General features: G+C 45.9%; 1 protein-coding gene across 1 annotated transcript in view; it reads right to left on the bottom strand.

Annotated features, from left to right (window-relative positions):
* LOC121277689 (E3 ubiquitin ligase TRAF3IP2-like) overlaps positions 1–22868 on the bottom strand; it is an 84539-nt gene that overhangs the window by 40492 nt on the left and 21179 nt on the right. Inside the window, exons 2-3 of the mRNA XM_041187321.1 lie at positions 16348–17310; positions 227–464 (exon numbers count right to left, since the gene is read on the bottom strand). Coding sequence (XP_041043255.1) covers positions 227–464; positions 16348–17310 — 1201 coding nt within the window. The remainder of the gene's footprint in view (positions 1–226; positions 465–16347; positions 17311–22868) is intronic.

The raw sequence follows: 22868 nt of genomic DNA, 5'->3' as shown, positions 1-22868 counted from the left end.
AATTTCACCAGCTACTGTGGTGGGATTTGAACCAACACCCCCAAGGCACTAGCCTGGATCTCTGGATTATAAACCCAGTAACATTACGACTATGTCACAATCTCCTCTCCCTATACATATATATGTAGGAAAGAGTGTAAACTGAGAAACTCCAGGGCAGGACACATACAGATAAAGGGATAAGAAACATGGAGTAACCAAATGAAATTCTAGTAACTGAACTCACCCATATACCTGTGCTCGAGATGATCCTTGGACGAAATTGCTTTGTGTTCCTCCGCTATGAGGATATCTTGTAAAGTACACAGGAGGAGAGTTAACCAGTCCATGTGGCTGAATGGGTGACACCCCTCTCACGGATACATCTTGGTTATATCTCACAGGCAGAGGAAAAGGACCATGCCGATATGCGTTGTCATAGCATTGTTTACAGGTGCAGGCTGGAGAAGGGAATCTCACACCATCTGGTAGCATAGACATGCAAAAACAAATTGAGATTTACTTAACTGACAACTGTATTGGATTAACCAGTCAAAGCTATTCATCTGGAATAAGTTTGTTTAAACTGTTGCTACTGTGGACCCCAATTCTGCCTCCCGCCCTCATAATTCTTCCCCTTTCCCTTCTCCTGTCCTGCACTGTGCACCCTAGTTTCACAGACAGCTTATCGATGAGTTCACTATTCCTTTGCAAACCCAGAAAAGTGCAGGCAGTTATACGGCCTTGTGAAGCATCACAGGCAAGGGCGAATCTGCCCTCACATAATCTCCACAGCGGCCTGCTTTCCATCAGTCAAGACACTAGCTGAGCTTTCCTCTTTCCTGGGTCAGGCAAGGTGTGGACAAATGTAGCATTCTCACCGCTAGAACAAACTAACTTGGTCTTAGGAGAACAAGGAAGGAAAGTTCAGAGCATCAATCAATTTAGTAGCATTCATAATCGGAGCATTTTAAGATGCCTCCTTTGTCTTTTGAAAAGGTGCCCTCAGTACCTCTGACTGTATCCATGGTTGAAAGCTTGATTGAGAATCATAGTTGCTAACCCTTATACTAGCACTTGATGTCCAAGTTAATTAGGGCATCAACATTATCTGTCGCCATTCTATATCACCATGCTGCTTTTGGGGTTCTTTTAAATTTGACTCAAGAAAATTCTTTAGTGTTGTGTATTTGGCAGTAACTGGCATGTGCAATTATGCAAGTTACCCACAGAAATCATGAACTGCACTGTAAGGACTTTACAAAGATTTCAAATGCTCATGGTTACTTATAGTTGCAGCCAGAAGCCTGATTGTGGTGAGTGGAACTGACTCTTTGTAACATTAATCAAACAGAGTATGAATGGTCCAATTCTTCTTTCCTGTAAACATGTAGCTCAGGACCATCGTGAGATACATCTGGAAACTGGCCACCTTTTCGAGATAGATCTTGAGCCCAGGGACAGTTGGACTGAGTAAACATCTTGTACTTGTTCAATGATAACAATGATACTTGGTATGGCACTGATTGTCATTGTTACATGAAGTTTAATGCCATTCCTAACTTGCAGTCTTTTGAATACAATTGATTTAATTTGGCGTGTGGTTCACATTCTAGGTCACAACATAGGAGCCTGGTAAGTATATAGTTGGGAAATTTATAAATAAATAGGGTGATAGATTAGGTGCTACAGTGTGGTTCACACACAGTCCTCTCCCCTCCAGAACGTGCACTAATCCATCAAACACTGAGAAGATGATGGTATTTTCTCTGTTGCCCATGAAATGATAGGAATCTGAGTTTCCAATGACTTTCAGTCCCCATCACAAAGCTCAGGAAATGGCACCAATGTTTCAGTCAGAAAATATATAGGATTGGTTGGTGTGGGAAATGAAAATGTCAAAAGTGTTGCAGCAGAGGATTAGAGAAATATTCAGATTTACATATTGCATTATCACCTATCTGGGAAACATCGCCAATGCTTGTTTCACAGGAAGTACAATTTTAAAGGAACAGGGACTACACAAGTCTTTGACAAAGGTGTCACAAGTTGAGAAGGCTGTTAAAGAAGCATAGGGAGCTTTAGAAACAGAGACAGAAAAGTACAGATGCAAAGTAGTGTTCTAAATCACTGGCTAGGCCCCAGCTTGAATGTTGAGGGCAATTTTAACCTACTAGTTTTGCTGTGCGCAGTAGGTTAAAAAGTCAAAAAATGCCACTGGCTTCCGCATTTACCTGGAAAGTGTTTGTGAGCACGCAGGAAACTCTTGTGAAATAGGCAGATCTACTATTAACCTATGTTAAAGGCCAATTGATTTTGGCTTTAATGCCAGCGCACAGGTTTACTGGGCTTCCAGAAAGTTGCCATGTTGAACAAGACGAGGGGAGAGCAGGGATGGGTGGGGCTGAACAATTGACAGGTTGGGAAGTCTTTAAGTACAGAGATATGACAGATGTTTCTTTAAGTTTTTTGCTCACAGGACCTGGTCGGAATGTGTTCTCTCACTGCTTTGGAGGTGATTTCCAAGACTTTGGAAGTCATTTCTGCAAGTTTGGAGATGTTTTGACTTTGATCCACACTTGCCAGCTGTAAGCCTTCTCAGCAGCAGCAGCAGCAGCAGCTGAGACAACTCCAGCAGGAGTAGCAACAATCTTCTTCTCAACCACATGCTGCTCCACAGGACAGAGGGAATGGAATGAATGCACAGATCCAGTTCAAAGGAGCTGAGCGCCCCCTCCACCCCACTCAGCACAGGATCTACAGGGAGAACATTAGCTTTCTGGACCTGACTCGAGCATCAGGCTCAGGCTCTTATACCAGGCTTGCTGCTGACATTTGCAGCTTCCTGAAGGGAATCTCTAGCCAGGTAAACCAGACGGCACACACTGTTAGTGGCTGTAAAAGTCACCAGAGCCCCGAATTTCTTCATCTCCAGCTCCTTCCAGGAATCTGTAAAATGTGACAGGTCCATCCAGAGTGGACAGCTGGGGTGATTATTTTATTACAAGGAAGCAGCGTTACCCAAATAAAGGTGAGCTTCCCTTTTCCTAACTGTCCTCAGGCATTTTTCATAACAGTCCATGATAGTTGGAATGGTCATTGTTACCAACAGCTAACTTAACATTCCAGATTTTATTAGTTAAACTTAAACTCCACCATTTGTCACAGTGGAGATTTGAACCCATATGCCCACAGCATTAGCCTGGGTTATCTGGATTACTAACCCCAGTGATATTACCACTACACCACTATCACCCCACATTAAGAAAGATTTTGGATTACAGACAATTTGTTTGAAAGTGTAATTTGCGATACATCAAATTAAACACAGAAGATATAAAGTCATAGAATTGTTAAATAAATAGCATTAGTTAAAAAAATGGAAAAAAACCCAGCAAAGCAGCAGAGTCTCCGACTAAAGGTTAATATCTCTCCCTGATTGCTGTGTTTAGGTTGGCTACAGTGTAACAGACAACAGTAAATCCAGGGATAGCTAGAAAGGTCAAGGAAAGTTGCCCAAAGGAACGAAATTGTGGATCTCTGGCCTGTCACAGGAGGGCAAATGGGCCATCACTCAGAGGGAGTGGAGTCACTCATTAGTATAGCCAGTCTGCTAACTAACCAGAAAGATCGCATACACTGATTCTAATATCACCCAAGGAACAGACTTTAAACACTAGCACAATAACTGGGATCGTGGATTTTCTCTTCTGTTTTTTTTTTCGAAAGGATGAACTTAAAACATTGCAAAACAGTGTTATCAGCCAGCGGTTTCATCAGTTATAAACGCCTTTATTCATGATGTTTATGGCATCGTGTGCCCTTAAGCATTTTAATAAAAGAAGTAAATGTATTTGAAATCGAAGGGTGCCAATGAACTTGCTTTTGGTGAAAGTGTGCTCACTAGAGAGCAGTTAGAGTGTGGCCTTAAGCTCACGTGCAAGGTCATTCATGTTCAGTAATGGTGGTGGGAAGGGGATTTTTACTTTCCATTTAGGACTTATGATTTTGTTGCATATGTTACGCAGGAGAGCAGAGAGCTCCACCGCACCCACGTGCTTTTAATGCATTGTGCCTTCAGAGAGACTGAAAGGGTAGATCGCTCCCGTGTGGACACAATCACAACAACAAGAACTTATATTTATCTAGCACCTTTAACATAATGAAACATCCTGAGGCCCTTCACAGGAGCAATGTAAAGCAAAGCATGACACTGAGCCACATATGGAAATATGATGTCAGATGACCAAAAGCTTGGTCAAAGAGGTCAGTTTTAAAGAGAATCTTAAAGGAGGAAGACAATGTAGAGAGGCGGAGAGACGTAGGGAGGGGATTCCAGAGCTTCGGAGCTTGGCAGTGAAGGTACGGCCACCAATGGTAGAAAGCTTAAATTCAGGAATGCTCAAGAGGCCAGGAGAAGAGGAGTGCAGATATCTCAGGAGGATGTGGGGCTCGAGGAGATTAGAGATAGGGAGAAGGCAAGCCGATGGGGGGGGGGATTTGAAATCAAGGATGAGAATTTTAAAATCAAGGTGTTGCCTGACTGGGAGTCAATGTCGGTCAGCGAGCACAGGGGTAATAGGGGAACGGCACTTGGTGTGGGTCAAGACATGGGCAGCAGAGTTTTGGATAACCTTAAGTTTAGAGAGGATGGGATGTGGGAGACCAGTCAGGAGTGCATTGGAATAGTCAGGTCTTGAGGCAACAAAGGTGCACAGCAAATTTAGGAGCAATGTTGTCTTACAACCTGCCGTGCCTTATCACGCAGCTGTCATTTGTCAGAACTTAAATCAACTCCTCACCTCACAACATAGTTTCGCACTATGGTTTCTCAAGTGTATTGATGGCAGCTGATAAATAGCCATCTGTGAAACAGTATACTTGCAAAAACAGTATACTTGCACATAGCCGGACTTGTATTGCACCTTTCAAAATTTCAGGACAATACAGCCAATAAAGCACCTTTTGTGAATTGTAAACACTGTCGTAGGAAACATGCAGCTAATTTGTGCACAGCAATGTGATAATGCCCAGATACAATCTGTTTTTAGTGGGAAATTTGGTTGGGGGTGTGTGTTGCTGGATGAGGGAAGACAACAGGCAGGTGTGAAGTGACTTAGTTTATTTGTTGAAAGCTCTGGTGTCTCATTTGCACTCAGCTCCTTGAACAAGTTGTTGGGCCTCGCATTCACAGCCTGTCTTCTTCTTGTGCACCGTCTTCACACTCTGAAGGTGCCTGAGTAAGATCTTTCTGTGTTGTAGACACTTGTGGGTGAGTATCTGGGTACAAGGAATCCATAGTTCACTCTGAAATGCTGCACCGTAGCACTGTATTCATTCTCCTCCTCCAGACATTGAAATTAAGATATCCCCTTTGAGAAATTCACGATTAGAGTAAAAAGTGGTTCTCTGATCATAGCTGGGCGCAGAAGCAAAAGTCCTGTCTCAACCCTGAAAGAGCTGAAAAGATCGCTCTGCAGGAGAAGAAGAAGACAAAATGGCCTCCTCAATGTGGTATCCACGGAATAACATGCTGCAGTTCTCACTGCCTCTGATAGTGGGAATGGTGCTTATTTGGGATGGGTGAGTTAGCCCAGCAACTAAGTGTAATGTACTTTCGCCTGCCCTCTGTTCGAAATCTCTTCCATTTTATCTTGTAGCTGTGACAATGTGCTCTGATCTACTTTTATCATTTTATTCATGATGCCTTGTAATCCTAAAAACAGAATGAAAAACATCAAGTCATTTTTCGTAGTTATGTTTCCTTGTACCAGGCAGCATCCCAGGAAAACCCTTAATTTTCTTGCTATAGTGTGGAGCCAATATTGCACACAGTACTTAATCCAGTTTGCTATCTTCCCCCATTCCATACCCCTTAATGTTCGTTGGTAATCTGCCATGTGATACCTTGTTGCTGTTGCATAACCAGCAATGCAATGAATCGTGAGTTGAGTTATTGTTTGGTGGTTGGTGTCAGTTGAGAGGAAATTGTTGGCCAGGATGCTAGGAAACTCCCTGCTTTTTGTCGAAAAGCTTCGCTAGATCTTTAAGATAGAGGAGGACCACAGGAATCAGCAAGATGACATCTCGGTTTAACATCTCCCTCAAAGCATGGCAATTGATTCTCTCACACTAAGGATTAAGTCGTGAAAAAAAAGCACCATCTGCCATCACAGGCCATAACTTAGCAAACTAATGAAAAAAACTGAACTGCTCAGCAGTAAATCCATCACTGTATTGTCAAGCTGAAGATGTTTCCTCTAGATAAGGCTGCTAAAGCATATATGCCAGTAACGTTTTTATGACCCAAAGCATAAGAGCACAGCCTTGTGGTACAATGGTATAACCACCTTCAGAGAAACCGAGTTAAAACACAGACAGAAACTTTCCAGTGGCAGAAAGGTCACTGGCCACGAGGCACTGATTAAAGGTAATTGGCAAAAGAACCAGAGTTGATGTGAGGACAAGATTTTCGAAGCATTAAAAACTTTAGATGTGGAATGCACTGTCCGAACGTGTGGTGGAAACAGATTCAGTCATAACTTTCAAAAGGGAATTGAATAAATTTTCGCATGTGGGTTTGGAAGGTGCTGTTGAAGGAGCCTTGGTGAGTTGCTGAAGTGCAGTGGTGTGGTGGTATTGTCACTAGGCTGGAAACTGAGGAGAAATAGTCTGGGGACCTGTGTTCAACTCCCATTCTTGGCAAATGGTGGAATTTGAATCCAATAACAATTTTTTAATGATGACTGTCAAACCGTGGCCAATTGTCATAAAAACCCATCTGGTTCACTATGTCCTTTAGGGAAGGAAATCGGCTGTCCTTAGCTAGTCTGGCCGACATGTGACTCCAGGCCCACAGCAATGTGGTTGACTCTTAAATGCCCTCTGAACAGGGGCAATTAGGGATGGGAATGCCCACATCCCATGAACGAATAAATAAAAATCTTGTAGATGGTACCACACTGCTGCCACTGTGTATTGGTGTTGGAGGGAGTGAATGTTGAAGGTGGCACATGAGTTACCAATCAAGCGGGCTGCTTTGTCCTGGACGGTGTCTTAGCTTCTTGAGTGTTGCTGGAGCTGCACTCACCAGGCTAGTGGAGAGTGTTCCATCACACTCCTGACCTGTGCCTTGTAGTTGTGGACAGGGCACAAGTCCCGTCACAAGGGGCTGAGCGGCTGGAGGTTTTTCAACAGCTCCCACTGCTGCTGGCGACCTCCAGGCTGGTCATTCTGGGCGGTGACTTCAACTGCATCATCGATGCGGCTGGACGATCCGGCAGGGCCGACGGCAGATTGGACGCTATGTCCAGATCCCTGATGGAAACAGTTAAGGATGCCAAGCTGCACGATGTCTTCAGCGACCCTGCAGACGGAGCGCAGCGTAGATACACCTGGTCGCGGCCTGACGGGTCCGTCTGTTCCAGGATAGATTTCCTGTTTGTGTCCCGTGCATTCACAGTCAGATCCACTGACGTCAAGCCGGTGTTCTTCTCTGACCACTGCCTCCTACTGGCTGACTGTCACTTAGAGAAGGACCAGAGGGTTGGCAGGGAGGCATGGAAACTAAACGTGCAACTGCTGACCCCAGAGAACATTGAGGAGCTCAAGAGGGATTACAAAGGTTGGAGAACCATGAAACCCCACTTTGAGTCACTGACACCCTGGTGGGAAGCGATCAAGGGAAACATCAAGAGGTTTTTCGTCCTCAAAGGCACCTAGAAAGCTAGAAAGGAACAGAGGGAAATGTCCCGACTCCAGGAAAACATACAGAACCTGCTCTGGCTGCGGTCGATGGGGGTCGATATCAAGGAGGAACTCCAAGAGGTGAAGAGCCAGCAAGCCTCGCTCTTTGCCTTGGAGGCCTCCAAGATCATCTTCCATTCCAGGGTCCGCTCTGTGGAGCAGGATGAGACGTGCTCACGTTTCTTCTTCCAAAAGGTACACAGAGAGAGCTCTGTGATCAGCAGCCTGAAGGAAGAAGACGGCTCAGTAAAGTCATTGCAATCTGACATTTTGAGGATCAGCAAATCCTTCTATGCCGGATTATATGACGTGAAGCCCACAGACAGCACGGCCTCCCAGTCCTTCCTGTCCTCTATCACAGAGGTCTTAGACGACAGTACACGGGAGAGTCTGGACAAAACGCTAACTCCTGACGAACTGACTGAGGCCCTTGAGTCCTTCGAGAAGAGTAAAACTCCCGGAAGCGACGGCTTGCCGGCGAGTTGTATTCAGCTCTGTGGGACTGGATCGGCCCAGACCTGCTAGAAGTGTACGAGAGTATGCTCCTGGCCAGCAGTATGTCAGAATCCATGAGGAAAGGCATTATCACCCTCATCTACAAGCACAAGGGGGAAAGGGAGGAAATTAGAAATTGGCGACCCATTTCACTGTTGAATGTGGACTATAAGATTCTGTCCAAGGTCATCGCCAATCGGGTCAAATCCGCTCTGGAATTGGTGATCCACCCTGACCAGACCTGCACTGTGCCGGGCAGGAAGATCTCTGACAGCCTCGTGCTGCTCAGGGATACGATTGCCTATGTACAGGACAGGGGTGTGGATACCTGCCTCATCAGCCTGGATCAGGAGAAGGCCTTTGACAGAATATAGCACACCTACATTGTGGATGTGCTCTCCAAAATGGGGTTTGGGGAGGGAATTCGCAATTGGATCCAACTGCTCCAAACTAACATCAGTAGTGCAGTCTCTATCAATGGGTGGGAATCAGATAGCTTTCCTATTAAATCTGGAGTCAGCCAGGGCTGCCCTCTCTCGCCTGTTCTTTTCGTGTGTTGCATAGAACCCTTTGCTGAGTCCATCAGGAAGGATCCGGGCATAAGAGGAGTGACGATCCCAGGTAGTGGAGGCACTCAGATCAAAGTCTCCCTGTACATGGACGATGTCGCCGTCTTCTGCTCGGATCCGCTGTCGGTGCACAGACTTATCCACATCTGCGACCAGTTCGAACTGGCCTCAGGAGCCAAGGTAAATCGTGGGAAGTGCGAGGCTATGTTCTTTGGGAACTGGGCTGACCGATCCTTTGTCCCCTTCACTGTCAGGGCTGACGGCCTGAAGGTGCTGGGGATATGGTTCAGAGGGACCAGGGCGTGCGTTAGAAACTGGAAGGAGCGAGTGTCTATGGTGCAAAGGAAACTGGGCATGTGGGAGAAACGCTCCCTCTCCATTGCGGGTAAGAACCTGGTCATCAGGTGTGAGGCACTCTCGCTGTTGCTGTACGTGGCGTAGGTCTGGCCCATTCCACACTCCTGTGTGGTGGCGATCACCCGAGCCATCTTCCTCTTTATCTGGAGGTCAAAAATGGATCGTGTCCGCAGGGACGCGATGTACAAGCCTCTAGATAAAGGGGGAAAAAACGTGCCCAACATCGCCCTCATACTGATGGCCACCTTTGTGTGCGGCTGCATCAAGCGGTGTGTAGACCCTCAGTATGCAAACACCAAGTGTCACTACATGCTGAGGTTCTACCTGTCCCCGGTGTTGCGAAGGATGGGTCTGGCCACGATGCCGCGGAACGCTCCAAGTAGTTGGACCGTGCCGTACCACCTGTCCCTCGTGGGAAAATTTATGCAGAGAAACACCTTCGACCACAAGTCCATCAGGCAGTGGTTGGCACGTAACATCTTAAAGGCCCTGAGGGAAAAGGAGAGGGTGGATCCTGTGGGATGGTTCCCTGAGCAGACTGACAAAGTCATTTGGCAGAATGCCTCATCGCCAGAACTTTCCAACAAACACCAAGATGTAGCTTGGCTGGTGGTGAGAAAGGCCCTCCCTGTAAGATGCTTCCTACATGCCAGGAGTCTCACCCCCTCTGCACGTTGCCCTCGAGGTGGCTGTGGTGGGGAAGAGACCTCCTTGTAGATTGTGTCTTTGCGAAGAAGATCTGGAGAGAGATGCAGTGGATTCTGTCGAGGTTCATCCCGAGCAGTTCTGTGACACAGGACTCTGTGCTCTATGGGCTGTTCCCAGGGACACACACCGAGACAAACATCAACTGCAGCTGGAGGATCATCAACTCGGTGAAAGACGCTCTTTGGTCTGCCCGAAACTTGTTGGTTTTCTAGCGCAAAGAGTTGTCCCCGACTGAGTGTTGCAGACTGGCACTTTTCAAGGTCCAGGACTACGTGCTGAGGGACACAGTTAAGCTTGGGGCAGTCGCCGCAAAGGCGCAATGGGGAAGGGTCGCTGCCTAAGACCTTTCTGCCACAGTGCACTGGGGGGCTGGGAACTGTAAAGAGCCCCTCTGTCTGTACAGATTAAAATGAATGTCGGCCAATGATTGAAATATTCATTGTTTGTTCTGATACGCCTTGTGATTCACGTTGTAAAAGTTGAACCTGTTTGTATTTTTGTAATGGTGATTTGAAATGGTTTGAAATGTTTTTGAAGATTTATGAATAAAGTATATTTTTGCAAAAAAAAAATGTGCAACGAGACCTGGGTGTCCTTGTACACCAGTTGCTGAAGGTAAGCATGCAGGTGCAGCAGGCGGTAAAGAAGGTAAATGGTATGTTGGCCTTCATAGCCAGAGGTTTCGAGTACAGGAACAGGGAAGTCTTGCTGCAATTGTACAGGGCCTTGGTGAGACCACACCTGGAATATTGTGTGCAGTTTTGGTCTCCTTATCTGAGGAAGGATGTACTTGCTATAGAGGGAGTGCAGCGAAGGTTTATCCAACTGATTCCTGGGATGGCGGGACTGACATATGAGGAGAGTTTGAGTCGATTAGGATTATATTCGGTGGAGTTCAGAAGAATGAGGGGGGATCTCATAGAAATCTATAAAATTCTAACAGGGCTAGGCAGTGTAGATGCAGGAAGGATGATGGTGGGAGAGTCCAGAACCAGGGGTCATAGTCTGAGGATATGGGATAGACCATTTAGGACTGAGATGAGGAGAAATCTCTTCAACCAGAGAATGGTGAGCCTGTGGAACTCGTTACCACAGAAAGTAGTTGAGGCCAAAACATTGTATGTTTTCAAGGAGTTAGATATAGCTCTTGGGGTGAAAGGGATCAAAGGGTATGGGGAGAGAGCCGGAGCAGACTATTGATTTGGATGATCAGCCATGATCATAATGAATGGCGGAACAGGCTCGAAGCCTACTCCTGCTCCTAGTTTCAATGTTTCTATGACCTCAGAAGTAGTAATCTTCAGATTACTCCCGGAATCACGAGCAAGTAATTATAAAAATAGGAGGATAGAGCAAATGAATGCATGGCTGGAGAGGGAGGGCTTTAGATTCTTGAGATATTGGGATAAATTCTGGGGGGAGATAGCACCTGCACAGGCCAGATGGCTGTTTCAATAGTCTAGTGGGTGTCTGGGCTCTCAGCCAAGCCTCATTGTACATTCTTGGTGGGAGCCCAGATTTCCATAAGAGTACTGAAACACCTGAGCCAAGGGAAAATATTGATGGATTAACAGCTCTGGTTCTCTGATCTCTTCTGTCAATTGCACAATGTTTATTTACACAAAATAAAGAGCTTTCAAGTGCTTGCAGTTTCTGCTTTACTATTTTAAGTGGGCCTGGATGATTGACACTTCTATTGGTCTATAGAATAAGGTTATTTTAAAAGTGCAAAGTTATCAATGAATGAGTGTTTTTTAAAAAGCTTTTTTTACACATCCTATTGTCATTATAAGGTTCATTGGTTCTATAAGCTGTATAGTGGGTGAATGGGCATGGCAGTGCCATAGCTTGGCATAGGGGGCATGAGGCCATAGGGAGGACCTTTTAAACTCACCTTTCAAAAGGTTTCCTCATGCAGACTATGCTTCATGACTCCTCTGAGGTGCCATGAACCAGGACTCTTTGAAAAGCTGGCTCGACTCCATGAAGATTGCGGAAGACTAGGACATGCTTATCCCCACAATGGAGCCAGCCAGGTTGGGAGTGCAAGGTGCAAGCTCGCGACCTGAACCAGCCTGTATCCTTAAAAGGCACTCCTGAAAATTGGAAACCCTGGAAATGGAGTTGGGAATCCCGGAATCGGGTTCCAGCCCCACTTTTAATCCCTCCACATAGACTCCACAAGCATCCAGTCCCTTATCATTAAACTGAGTCTCCTGTTCTAAATTCTCCCATGAGGGGAAACATCCTCCCAGCATCTATCCTGACAAGTCCATTCAGAATCTTATATGTTTCAATAAGATCGCTTCTCATCTTTGATTCCAAGTTATGTGGGCCAGATCCATTCTCACCCCACTGAAGTTGGCTTTCCCCTATTTAATTATTCTTACTCCAGATTGTTCTTTGGCATTTTCCATAGCCAAGCTGTACCTTATGATATAATGATCACTGCCCCACTACTGACACTTGATCCACTTGGCCCACCTCATTCCCAAGAACCAGGTCCAGCAGCGCCTCCTTTCTTGTTGGACTGGAAACACTACTGTGGAAAATTCTCTTGAACACTCTCTGGGAAGTCTTGCCCCGCTCTGCCCTTTACACTATTGCTATCCCAGACCGTGTTCAGATAATTAAAGTTCCCTATCATAACTACTCTATAATGTTTGCACCTCTCTGTAATTTCCTTGCAAGTTTGCTCCTCTACATCCTTCCCATTAGTTGGTGGTCTATAGATTACACCGAGCAACGTAATTGCACCTTTTTTGTTCCTTGGAACTAGCTAAATAGATTCTGTCTTGGCCCCTCTGGGACATCCTCTTTCTCCAGCACTGCAATGCTCTCCTTAATCAATACTGCCACCCCTCCTCCTTTCCTAACTTTCCTGAATGCCTTGGCCCAAATCTTTGCAGAGATGGAAAGGCTTCACATCTTTGCCTACAGTGGCGCTCGAGCCCCGAATCCAGAAGTCCTGCCCCCATTTCCAACAGATGCTATTTCCACAGAGGATGGTGCTGGAAAGGAGGCAGAATGTGATCCACACCTTTGGGAAACTGGACTCAGCAGAGGCATTTGAACTCAGTGCTAAGTTCTGTCATAAATGCTTTAATCATGGAAAACGGCTCATCTTCAAGGGCTTTCTATAAGAATTTGTATTTTTAAAAGACACTATCCCTTGAAGAGATAATGCAAGGACTCTTGTGGCTGCTGTTCCCAGAAAAGACAGCATTTTACAAGAAAAGTTATTAAGCAGTTTTAGAGAGGCAAAGAGAGACAGAGAAATCCAGGGTTGGAAACCATCTTGTTCTAGGGAGTTGTCACTCTTCTGTGCCATTATTTTCTTCATTATCATTATTTTGCTGATATTAATTTTGATGAGACCCTGTCACTGACTTAACATTAGTTTCCTTGGGATGTTCAGAGTGCTGACCTCTCCTTCTGCTATAAATAGGGTTTTCTTTTTCATAGGGTTAGATGAGGTAGGCTGGGCGGAGGTTTGTGTGGACTTTAAAAACCAGCAGACTGGTAGGGTTGAATAACCTGTTTCTTTGTTGATACTCCATTGAAGAACATCGGGTGGATGACGCTTAAAAGGCTGTAGTTGATCTCTGTATCCATATAACTGTTGATTCCACTGAGAATCCCCCATCCCCGCTCCTCCCCATAACCTGCTAACAACAAAGATGCACCTTAGCCTAGTTGCCTCAACACGTTCTTGCTCTTCTTTGACTGGTACTGGAAAAAGTGTAACCACGTAGCTTAGGAACAGTGTGCAAAAGCGCCTTGGTAAAATGGTGCCACCCAGTGGGTGTAGTGTTCCCATCTTACATTACTGTCATGAGTAGTGAGTCACTGTCAGTTTCACTTTCCCCTAACACCAGCAAACACTTTCCTTAATTTTGCCTGGTAGAGGGGCCTGTTTGAAGGCATTGATGATATCTGCATCCTCCCTCCATGGAGCTGGAACCCATTGCTTGCCTGGAGGCTTGCTTCAGTCCCAAATAGAGCTGCCCTCCTTTGAGGCACCTCTGGCAACAGCACCTTCAACAGCAAAAGAAGGAGTGCTCCCCAGAAATCTCTGTTGTGCCAGCGTGAAAAACAGGTCCAACTGCCTGTTGCCAATACAACTTCCCCTTTTCTGGCAAGCTGCAGTCCTTTAAGAGCCGCAGCTTCACCATTTTCTTCTATGCCTTGGCCAAGTGTGCTGGAGGCCAACCTTCCTGGGAAAGCTTCTCATACGCCATTCAAATTAGGGGGAGGAACTCCTATCACAAAACCTTCCACAACTGGTCCGAGCACACAATCTTATTTTTGCCTGATTCGCAGAACAATGTTTCTCTATTTTTGGAACTTCTTTACTCACATTTTTGGGGATTTTTAATTCTCTATATTGTAGTCCTAAATCTTTTATCACGAACCCAAGCGGCCTTACAAGTTCAAATTTTCCTGACGTGTTTTTCAGTGTTAATGGATTTTTTTTTTAAATTGTTATTACACTCATTGCTTTCCTCGAGTCTCTAACCCATTAGATTTGAACAGATCCTGCAGCATTCTTGACAAAGTTAATGTAATGTGACAAAGTAAAGTTAATGGCATACTCGATTTTGTAGGAAGAGATATAGAATATAGAGGTTAAACTGTATCTGTGAACCTTTATAAAACTGCAGGAAGACCACAGTTGGAGTACTGTGTACAGTTCTGGGCTCCACATTGTAGGAAAGTAGGGGCAATGGTGAGAGTATTGTACAGATTCACTAGGATGTTGCCTGCCATGAGGAAATACAAACATGAATAAAGGTGTCAAAAACTGTGGCTGTTTTCATTGAACTTGATGCAATTAGGGGATGGTATGATAGAGGTGTTTAAAATTACGAAGAGATGTACTCGAGGAAATGGAAACAGAAGCCCTAACTTTAACTGGAGGTGAAGTGTGAGTATAGTGGGGCTGGTGCATTGACATGAGGTCTAGGCCATTTCCATTCCTGGGTCTCATTTAAATATATCAGTCCCAACTCCCAAACAAACCTGGTGCTAAGGATGTCAGTTCAGCCAGTGGGCAGGAGTTAGACAGGAGTTCCTGGCTAGGGAGCCACAGGAATAGCGTTAACTATATGTGAATTCTGTTTAATTGTATGCACATGGTGGGCATTAACTGGATATTCACTTGAGCCCCCTATAACTAGGCACTGAATAAAACTGTAGTTGTTGGGTTAGGAGGCGTATGCTTGTAGTGTGTAACTCTGTAAATAAATGTAAAAGCGTGTAAAGATTGGTTCCAGTTTTGTCCTTCGCCAATTGGCTTTCTGGAGCAGAATAACTCATCCCTGGACATCACATATGTGGTGGAATAATCATTTGTATTCAGGGAAAGAGCACTCCATCTTGTTTCTGTCCAAGCGAAAATGATTAAAAATTAAATTTAACTCACCTTTTCGACCTTACTTCTTTTAGGCCTGCTGCTCCTTTGAGATTGCTGCTCTTGGTGAGTGCAATATTGGGCAGCAAATGTGGCTATCAGCAGTTAAAATATAGGTCTGAATGATGTCATCAAATCATTATTATTTAATTTCAGTGAGGGCCTTACTGGGTGGTCAAAATGGCCTCCCTCTGTGTTACATGATTATAAGATTCTAAAGTAGGTTATTCAGTTTATCATGCTGGATCCTTGAACGTGCTATCCAATTAGTCAACCTTCCCTTCCCTTGGCCTACACTAGTTTCCTTTATGAGTATTTATCCAATTCCTTTTTGAAAGTAACTATTAAGCTGGCTTTCACCAACCTTTCAGGCCATTGCATTCCAGGTCACTACAAGTCAGGGTGTAATTCAATGGCTCCTCCGCCCCTTCTGGCTCTTTTGTCAGCTCAGGTCACTGAGACACAACAGGAGCTGGGCAGAGCGGTGGAGGCAAAACACTTGAAATAATTTCAGAAACAACAAGATGCAGCAATATGGGGACTTGAGGGTTGGTCTGGATGAGGTGAAGTAAGATGGACTGAATACCTTTCCTCATCCATAAAGTTTCTTGTGAATTTAGTTAGTATTAGCATATTTAAGGGGAGAGTTAGACAAACATATAAGGGAGAAAGGAACAGAAAATGATGCTGCTTGGATTACACGAGGAGGGGCAGGAAGAGGTTTGTCTGCAGCATAGACATTAGCACGGACCAACTGAGTCAAATGACTTGTTTCCGTACTAAATGACTCTATGATGCTCCTTGACAACCAATGTAATTGAAATAAAAACAGAAAATGCTGGAAAAGCTCAACAAGTCTGACTGCATCTGTGGAGAGAGAAGCAGAGTTAACGTTTTGAGTCCGTATAACTCTTCTTCTGTTTCTCTCTCCACAGAGGCTGTCAGACCTGCTGAGGTTTTCCAGCATTTTCTGTTTTTATTTCATTTTTCCAGCGTCTGTAGTATTTTATTTTTATCTCAATGTAATTGAAAATCGTTAATAACTTCACCTGTAGTTAAGGAGCCAAATGATTCACTTACTTGGAACTTGCAGTTGTTGAACAGCCTGTAGGTACCTGTACTGAGGAATACCTGAAGAATATGGAGGAAAATAGCCTGGGGTATTGGGGTATGGAAACACCGGATACATGTGGGAGTCCCCCGCTGGGAATTTCCAGGAGCGCAAAGGGCCAGGAGGCTCTAGGTCATTCAGTCCTGAAAGAAGTGGCCCAGGAGGATCCAGCTGACCGATTCCAATGTCATCTTGGGATTCGTACCCAGTGTCTTTACTGGGCAATTCTAATTGGGCCTGGTACTCCGACGCATTTGTCAGTGAAACGCTGGCAGGATTTTTGGTTAAACGTGGAAAAGCATCGAACAATCCCTTCTCGATTTCACACGGATGGTCTGGATTGAGCGAGGGGGCCCTGGCGCTTAAAGAATCTGGAAAGGAGACCGGTTTCACCTGCTCTCTGTTCTCGGATAGGCCGCATCTGCCTGCCATTCCCCAATGGTTTCGGTTGGTCACCGCTGCCAAAAACATACTGGTGTCAGAGAAGGCAGAGGAAGAAGTGCCCTTTCCAAATCCTGAGGAATGATCAAACTCATTTGCCATTGCAAAATCCTTAAAATCAGATTCCAGTGCCTCCCTTGGCTTCCTCTGAAATTCCACCATTGGGAAATGGTACTTTTCGCTGTTGCTAATCAGCTTCGGAAATTGTGGGCCAGGCTGGGATTGATACTGATGACTGCCGGCATCCCGAGATTGGAGAGCTGGTCTTAGCTTCTCCCCTGCTGGAGCCGTGTTCTCCTCTGACGCTCCAAACGCAGGCGTGCGCTGAGCTGACACAGGGTCGCAGTGACCGGCTTCAGCCTTTCCTCCATTGACGCACTGTCTGCATGTCTCCAGTTCTTTATCCGCACAGTTGCCCTGTGAACCTGAAGAGTGGGTCCAACAACATAGGCTCTCATCCACCTCCTCGGCCCTGCTCTGGGAATCTGCTCCTGGTGAAAAACAAAACAAAAACATGGAGGGGAAGCATGCTGAGCTGAGTGAGATGACACAGGCACCTAGACACTGTTACATTTGTACTTCCTTGATTCACATTTCCTGTAGCGCAGGTTTCTGCTGTTGGCCATACTTTTTCTCCACTTTTCCTGCATATACACATGCTCTGTTCAGGGGCAGTTATCTGTTTCCTGCTATGTCTGTTTTCATACCGCCCCCCCCCCACCCCCCACCAGCTCTACAACCTTTCAAGAATTGCTGAGTTTTCCCAGGTATTTCTGCTTTTGTTTTGGATTTCCAGCGCCCGCAGTTTTTTGCTTTTATCTTTCAAGAACTCTGCCTCCCTCAAACTCTGGCCGCTTGAGCATTCCTGATGTTAATCGCTCCACCACTGGAGGCCGTGTCTCTAGCTGCCTGGGCCCCGAGCTCTGAAATTCCCTCCTCAAACCTCTCCACCTCCCTTCCCCCCTTGAAGACATGCATTAGAACCTCTCTCTCTCACAAAGCTTTTGATCACCTGTCCTAATACCTTAACATGGCTTGGTGTCATGGATAATGCTCCTGTGAACCACCATCGGACACTTAACTATGTTATATAAATGCAAGTTGTTGTTGTCACATGCAGACCCGGAATATTTGCACATTAGTCAGTGAATATCTTCAGTATCTTCAATAACTTGAAAGACTCACATTCATATAATGCCTTTTCACATTCCTGAGAAACGTGTCTAGGCACTTTACGCAATGCTTTTTATATTCATTAGAGCATGCCAGGCCCACATTTTTGCCCATCCCTAATTGCCTTTGAGAGCACACAGCAAGGCACCTATAACTGAGCTGAGCCATTTCAGAGGGCAGTTAAGAGTCAACAGCATTGCTTTGGATCTGGCAACACACGTAGGCCAGACCGAGTAAAGGAGGCAGATTTCTTTCCCTGAAGGACAGCCGTGTACCTGGTCGGTTTCAAATGACAATCCAGCAGTATCAGGTCACCGTCACAAGGTTTTTTTTAAAATTGCAGATTTATTTAATTAACTGAACTTAAACTCCCCAGCTGCCTCGGTGGATTTAAACTTGAGCCTTTGGATTACTAGCCCAGTAACATAAGCACTATGCCTGTAGACAAATTCTAAATGACGGGCTGGCTCTGTAGTCTGGTCAAAGATAGAACCATCGTGCTGAGGAAAGGATGCAAGATTTGGCACTGCCCATTTTACGGAGTTTTTAGGGGTTGGTCAATTATCCATGTAGATGAATGGCTAGTGTTTAACAGAGCTCCCTTCTGTCACAGATGGGGCCTAGCTTTGCATATTGTGAAGGGGGCTGACGAAAGATGACACACCAGTTCCTGTCTTCCGGTACTCTGAATACTGAATCCCCCACAAACCAAGTGGTGAAGATGCCTCAGGTGGGAGAGCCTGAAAAAGACCTGCCAATTTTTAAGGTGATGGTTTCAGGCCTGAGAAAGGTCTTCCTTTGTTTTTGTTTTGTTGTGAGTGGCGGCGGAGCTGGTACTATTGATAGAGTTGATCAGCCGATACTTCTTCGGTGGAAACTTTTAGTTTATTTACAAAAGTACTCAGCAGCAACTAAACATATGCTTTCATTTGAAACTCTTTCTCTACACTACTCATTACTAACTACTGACTGCTAACTACGAGCTACAGAGGCAGCCCGTGTTACTCTCCTATTGGGTACTAAGATCATGTGATCTTCCTTAACAGCATTCTTCTTAAAGGTATATTACACATTAGCTAATACCATAATTACCACATCCCTCCCCCTTTACTCAGATATATATTTTATATTTACAAGTACAAATTCCTCAAGACAGCAAAATATTTACACAGGTAAGTAATTTACAAATTCAGTCTTCCTGGGGGTTTCCTTATGCACATAGAGCATCTCAGCTCTACAGCTTCAGATGCTTTGTCAGGAACCTCCGTGCACAGTATTCGAGATCCACTCTCACCTGTATAACTGAAGCATAACATCCTTACTTTTATATTCAATTCTTCTCGTAACAAAGGATAGCATTCCATTACCCTTCTTGATTACTTGCTGTACCTGCATTCCAACTTTTTGTGACTCATGCAGGAGAACACCTAGATCCTTCTGTACCTCAGAATTCTGCACTTGTTCTCTGTATAAGTAATACTCTGCTTTTTTATTCTTCCTGCCAAAGTGAACAACTTCACATACATTATACTCCATCTGCCAGATTTTTGCCCACTCACTCCACTTACTTATGTCTTCTTCACAACATACTTTCCTACCTATCTTTGTGTCATTAGCAAATTTAGCTACCATGCCTTTGCCCCTCGTCTAACTCATTGATGTAAATTGCAAAAAGTTGAGGCCCCAGCATCCATGGCGAAAGATCAGAGTTAAAGTTTCAGGTTATTGACTTGTAGCGTTAACTCTGTTTCTCTCTCCACAAATGCTGTCTGTGTTGGAATGATCTTCAGAAACTCCCCCTCTACCACCCTCGATTCCAATCACAGGATGTCGTGCTTTGGTTGGTATTCTATGAAAGATGAGGATGGATATATGCATGGAAAATTGAAGGTGGCTGGACAGGTTGAGAGTGGGGTTAATAAAGCATAGAGTATCATAGGCTTTATTAATAGGGGCATAGAATACAAGAGCAAGGAGTTTATGTCAAACCTATTTTAAACACTGGTTCAGCCTCACCTAGAGTATTGTGGCCAGTTCTAGGCAGGACACTTTAGGAAGGATGTGAAGGCATTAGAGATTTTGCAGCAAAGATTCATGAGAATGGTTCCAGGGATGAGGGACTTCAGTTATGTAGATAAATTGAAGAAGCTGGGACTGTTCTCCTTGGAGAAGTTTGAGAGAAGGGTTCTGAAGAAGGGTCATACGGACTCGAAACATTAACTTTGTTTTTCTCTCTCCACAGACCCTGCCAGACCTGCTGAGTTTTTTCCCAGCATTTTATGTTTTTATTGTAGGTTGAGAAGAGATTTGTTTCAGGTATTCAAAATCATGAAGGGTCTGAACAGGGTGACCAACTGGCCCCGATTTCACAGGGACCATCCTGGGATTGGGGTGGTCATCCCGTGTCACCGGTGGTTTGCTGCCAGGATGCCCTTTGCCCCTTATTTCTGAGATAGCGAGTCAGGAAACTGCTCCAGAATCTCCTCCTGTCACTGTCTGAGCATCTTTGATTCCCGCACACCTGCGGATCCCTCCGGGTCCCCAGCTCTGACTCCGACTCCAGGTCCCGATCCCCGACTCCGGCTCCCGATCCCCAGCTCCGGCTCCGGCTCCGGGTCCCGGTCCTGATTCTCTCCCTGCCGCCTGCTCACTATTCACCTCACGGACATTTTGGCACAGATCCTTGAAAATAGTCCTTAACCTTTCTAGATACAGAGCGAGTGATATAGGGAGAATTACAAATACAGAAATGTAGAGATGCTGATAGATACAAGGAAAGCTAGAGAGATATAGAGACGGAGATGGACTGAGAGGGATAGAGAGAGAGAACGATAATATATAGAAACCACCCCCCCACCCACCCCACTCCAATGGTCTGGTCACTCTCCCTTGCTCTTGTGGTCTCACTGGTATCCCCCTGTCCTGCTCGCCCCCCCAGCCTCGCCCCCCCCCCAGCCTCACCCCCCCAGCCTCGCCCCATTCCGACAGTTCCAACCTGCCAAAGTGTCCCGGATTTTTTTCCCCCGAGAGTTGGCCACCGTGGGCCTGAACAGGGAGATGCTGTTCCGTTGGTGGACGGGACGAGAACCAAAGGGCACAGCTTTAAGGTCATCGGCAAAAGGAGCAATGGCGACCTGAGGGAAAACCCGCACACACGGAGAGGGCTGAGGATCTGGAACGCACTGCCTGAGAGTTTGGGGGAGGCAGGGTCCACTGGGGCTTTCAAAAGGGAATTGGATCATTATCTGGAATGGAAAAATTTGCAGGGCTATGGGGAAAGGGGGAGTGTCATCAAGTGAATTGCTCCGTCAGAGGGCCAGCACTGACACAATGGGACGAATGGCCTCCTTCTGAGCTTTAACCATTCCATGATATATCACGGTGATCAGGAGACAGTGTTTCACGTTTGACCGCACCCACCGAGATGCCACTAACCAGTTTTGTAGACTTTGGAAAATTTATCGGGGAACTGGCCTTCTTGGGGTTTGGGTCAGCAGAGATGCAAATAGTGAGCTCTTTGTCTACCACAAGGACACATGCGGCAGCCTCGCATGTCTGCAGGGACAGTAACGGTTACCTGCAGCCTGAGTCCTGGCTCCAGCAGGCCACAGTGATGATCAGGATACCAGTGAATGCTGTGGAAGGAGAGCAAGGTGCACTTACACCTGGATTTTAGTAGTTATCAAAGAGGAGGCTGGGTACCACCTCTGGGATGGGCTGCACCATCACTTATCCGCAGTATCCTGCCTACATCCCAGTGCCCCCTTTCCCTTCATATCATCCCACCACTACTTCATCACAATCACGTACCTACCCCATCTGCTGGAGTTACCTTTTGAGACCCTTCAGAAGCTTTGTCCCCTATGACACTCCCCTTTAAATGTCTCCCCTCTAAATCTGACACACAATTTTCTCTTCTCCTCCTCCTCCTCCCAGACCCATCAGAGTTTGCACCTTAAGCGGTGAATAACTATTCACTCATGGGGGCAACACTGGAAATGCCAGCACTTATCACCCGCTCCCTCACTGCCCTTGAACCTTGCAGGACCATTCAGGAGGGCAGCTAATAGTCAACCACATTGCTGTGGGGGAGTCACAGGAAGGCATTAGTGAACTGAGACTAGCTTTATAATTCCAGGTTTATTAACTGAATTTAAATTCCACCAGCTGCCATAGTGGGATTTGAACCCATATCACCAGGGCATTCACCTGAGCTTCTGGATTACAAGCTCAGTGACAATTATCACTACACCACCACCATGTCCCCCCACCGTGAGCTTGAAGCACTAGAAGGTACTGTTTGCAACTGAGATTCGAGTGGTAATGAAGACTGAGCAAACCCGCTTAGAACTGACTTGCACCTAAAGGTGAAAGTGGTTTGCTGAGGCTGGTCAGCCTGGAGTGCACGATGCTTCATTCTGTGGCTAACTTGAAGTTTGAGCAAGTTGCCCTGAAATAACCTGCGTCACTGCCACCCAGGTTCCCCCAACCTACCCAGTCAGGCCCACCAGATTTTAATTCGATCACCACTGAAAAGGTAAGCCATGATCGCCCCCCCCCCGCCCACACCCACTAACCCCCCCCCCTACAGCACCCCCCCCCCCCCCCACTTTGGTATTTATCCGTGGCTGCTGCTGATGGGGCGTTCAATGCCGTCCATCATGCCTCCCCAGGCAGCTCACCCAGATTTTCTTTATTCATTCACGGGATGTGGGCTTCGCTGGCTGGGCCAGCATTTATTGCCCATTCCTAATCGCCCTTGAGAAGGTGGTGGTGAGCTGCCTTCTTGAGCCGCTGCAGCCCTGTGGTGTAGGTACACCCACCGTGCTGTTAGAAAGGGAGTTCCAGGATTTTGACCCAGGGACAGTGAAGAAAT

The sequence above is a fragment of the Carcharodon carcharias genome, chromosome 5, assembly GCF_017639515.1.
Source record: "Carcharodon carcharias isolate sCarCar2 chromosome 5, sCarCar2.pri, whole genome shotgun sequence".
NCBI lineage: Eukaryota > Metazoa > Chordata > Chondrichthyes > Lamniformes > Lamnidae > Carcharodon > Carcharodon carcharias.
The sequence above is the reverse complement of the archived record's forward strand: the minus strand, read 5'-3'. Positions and strand labels throughout refer to the sequence as shown.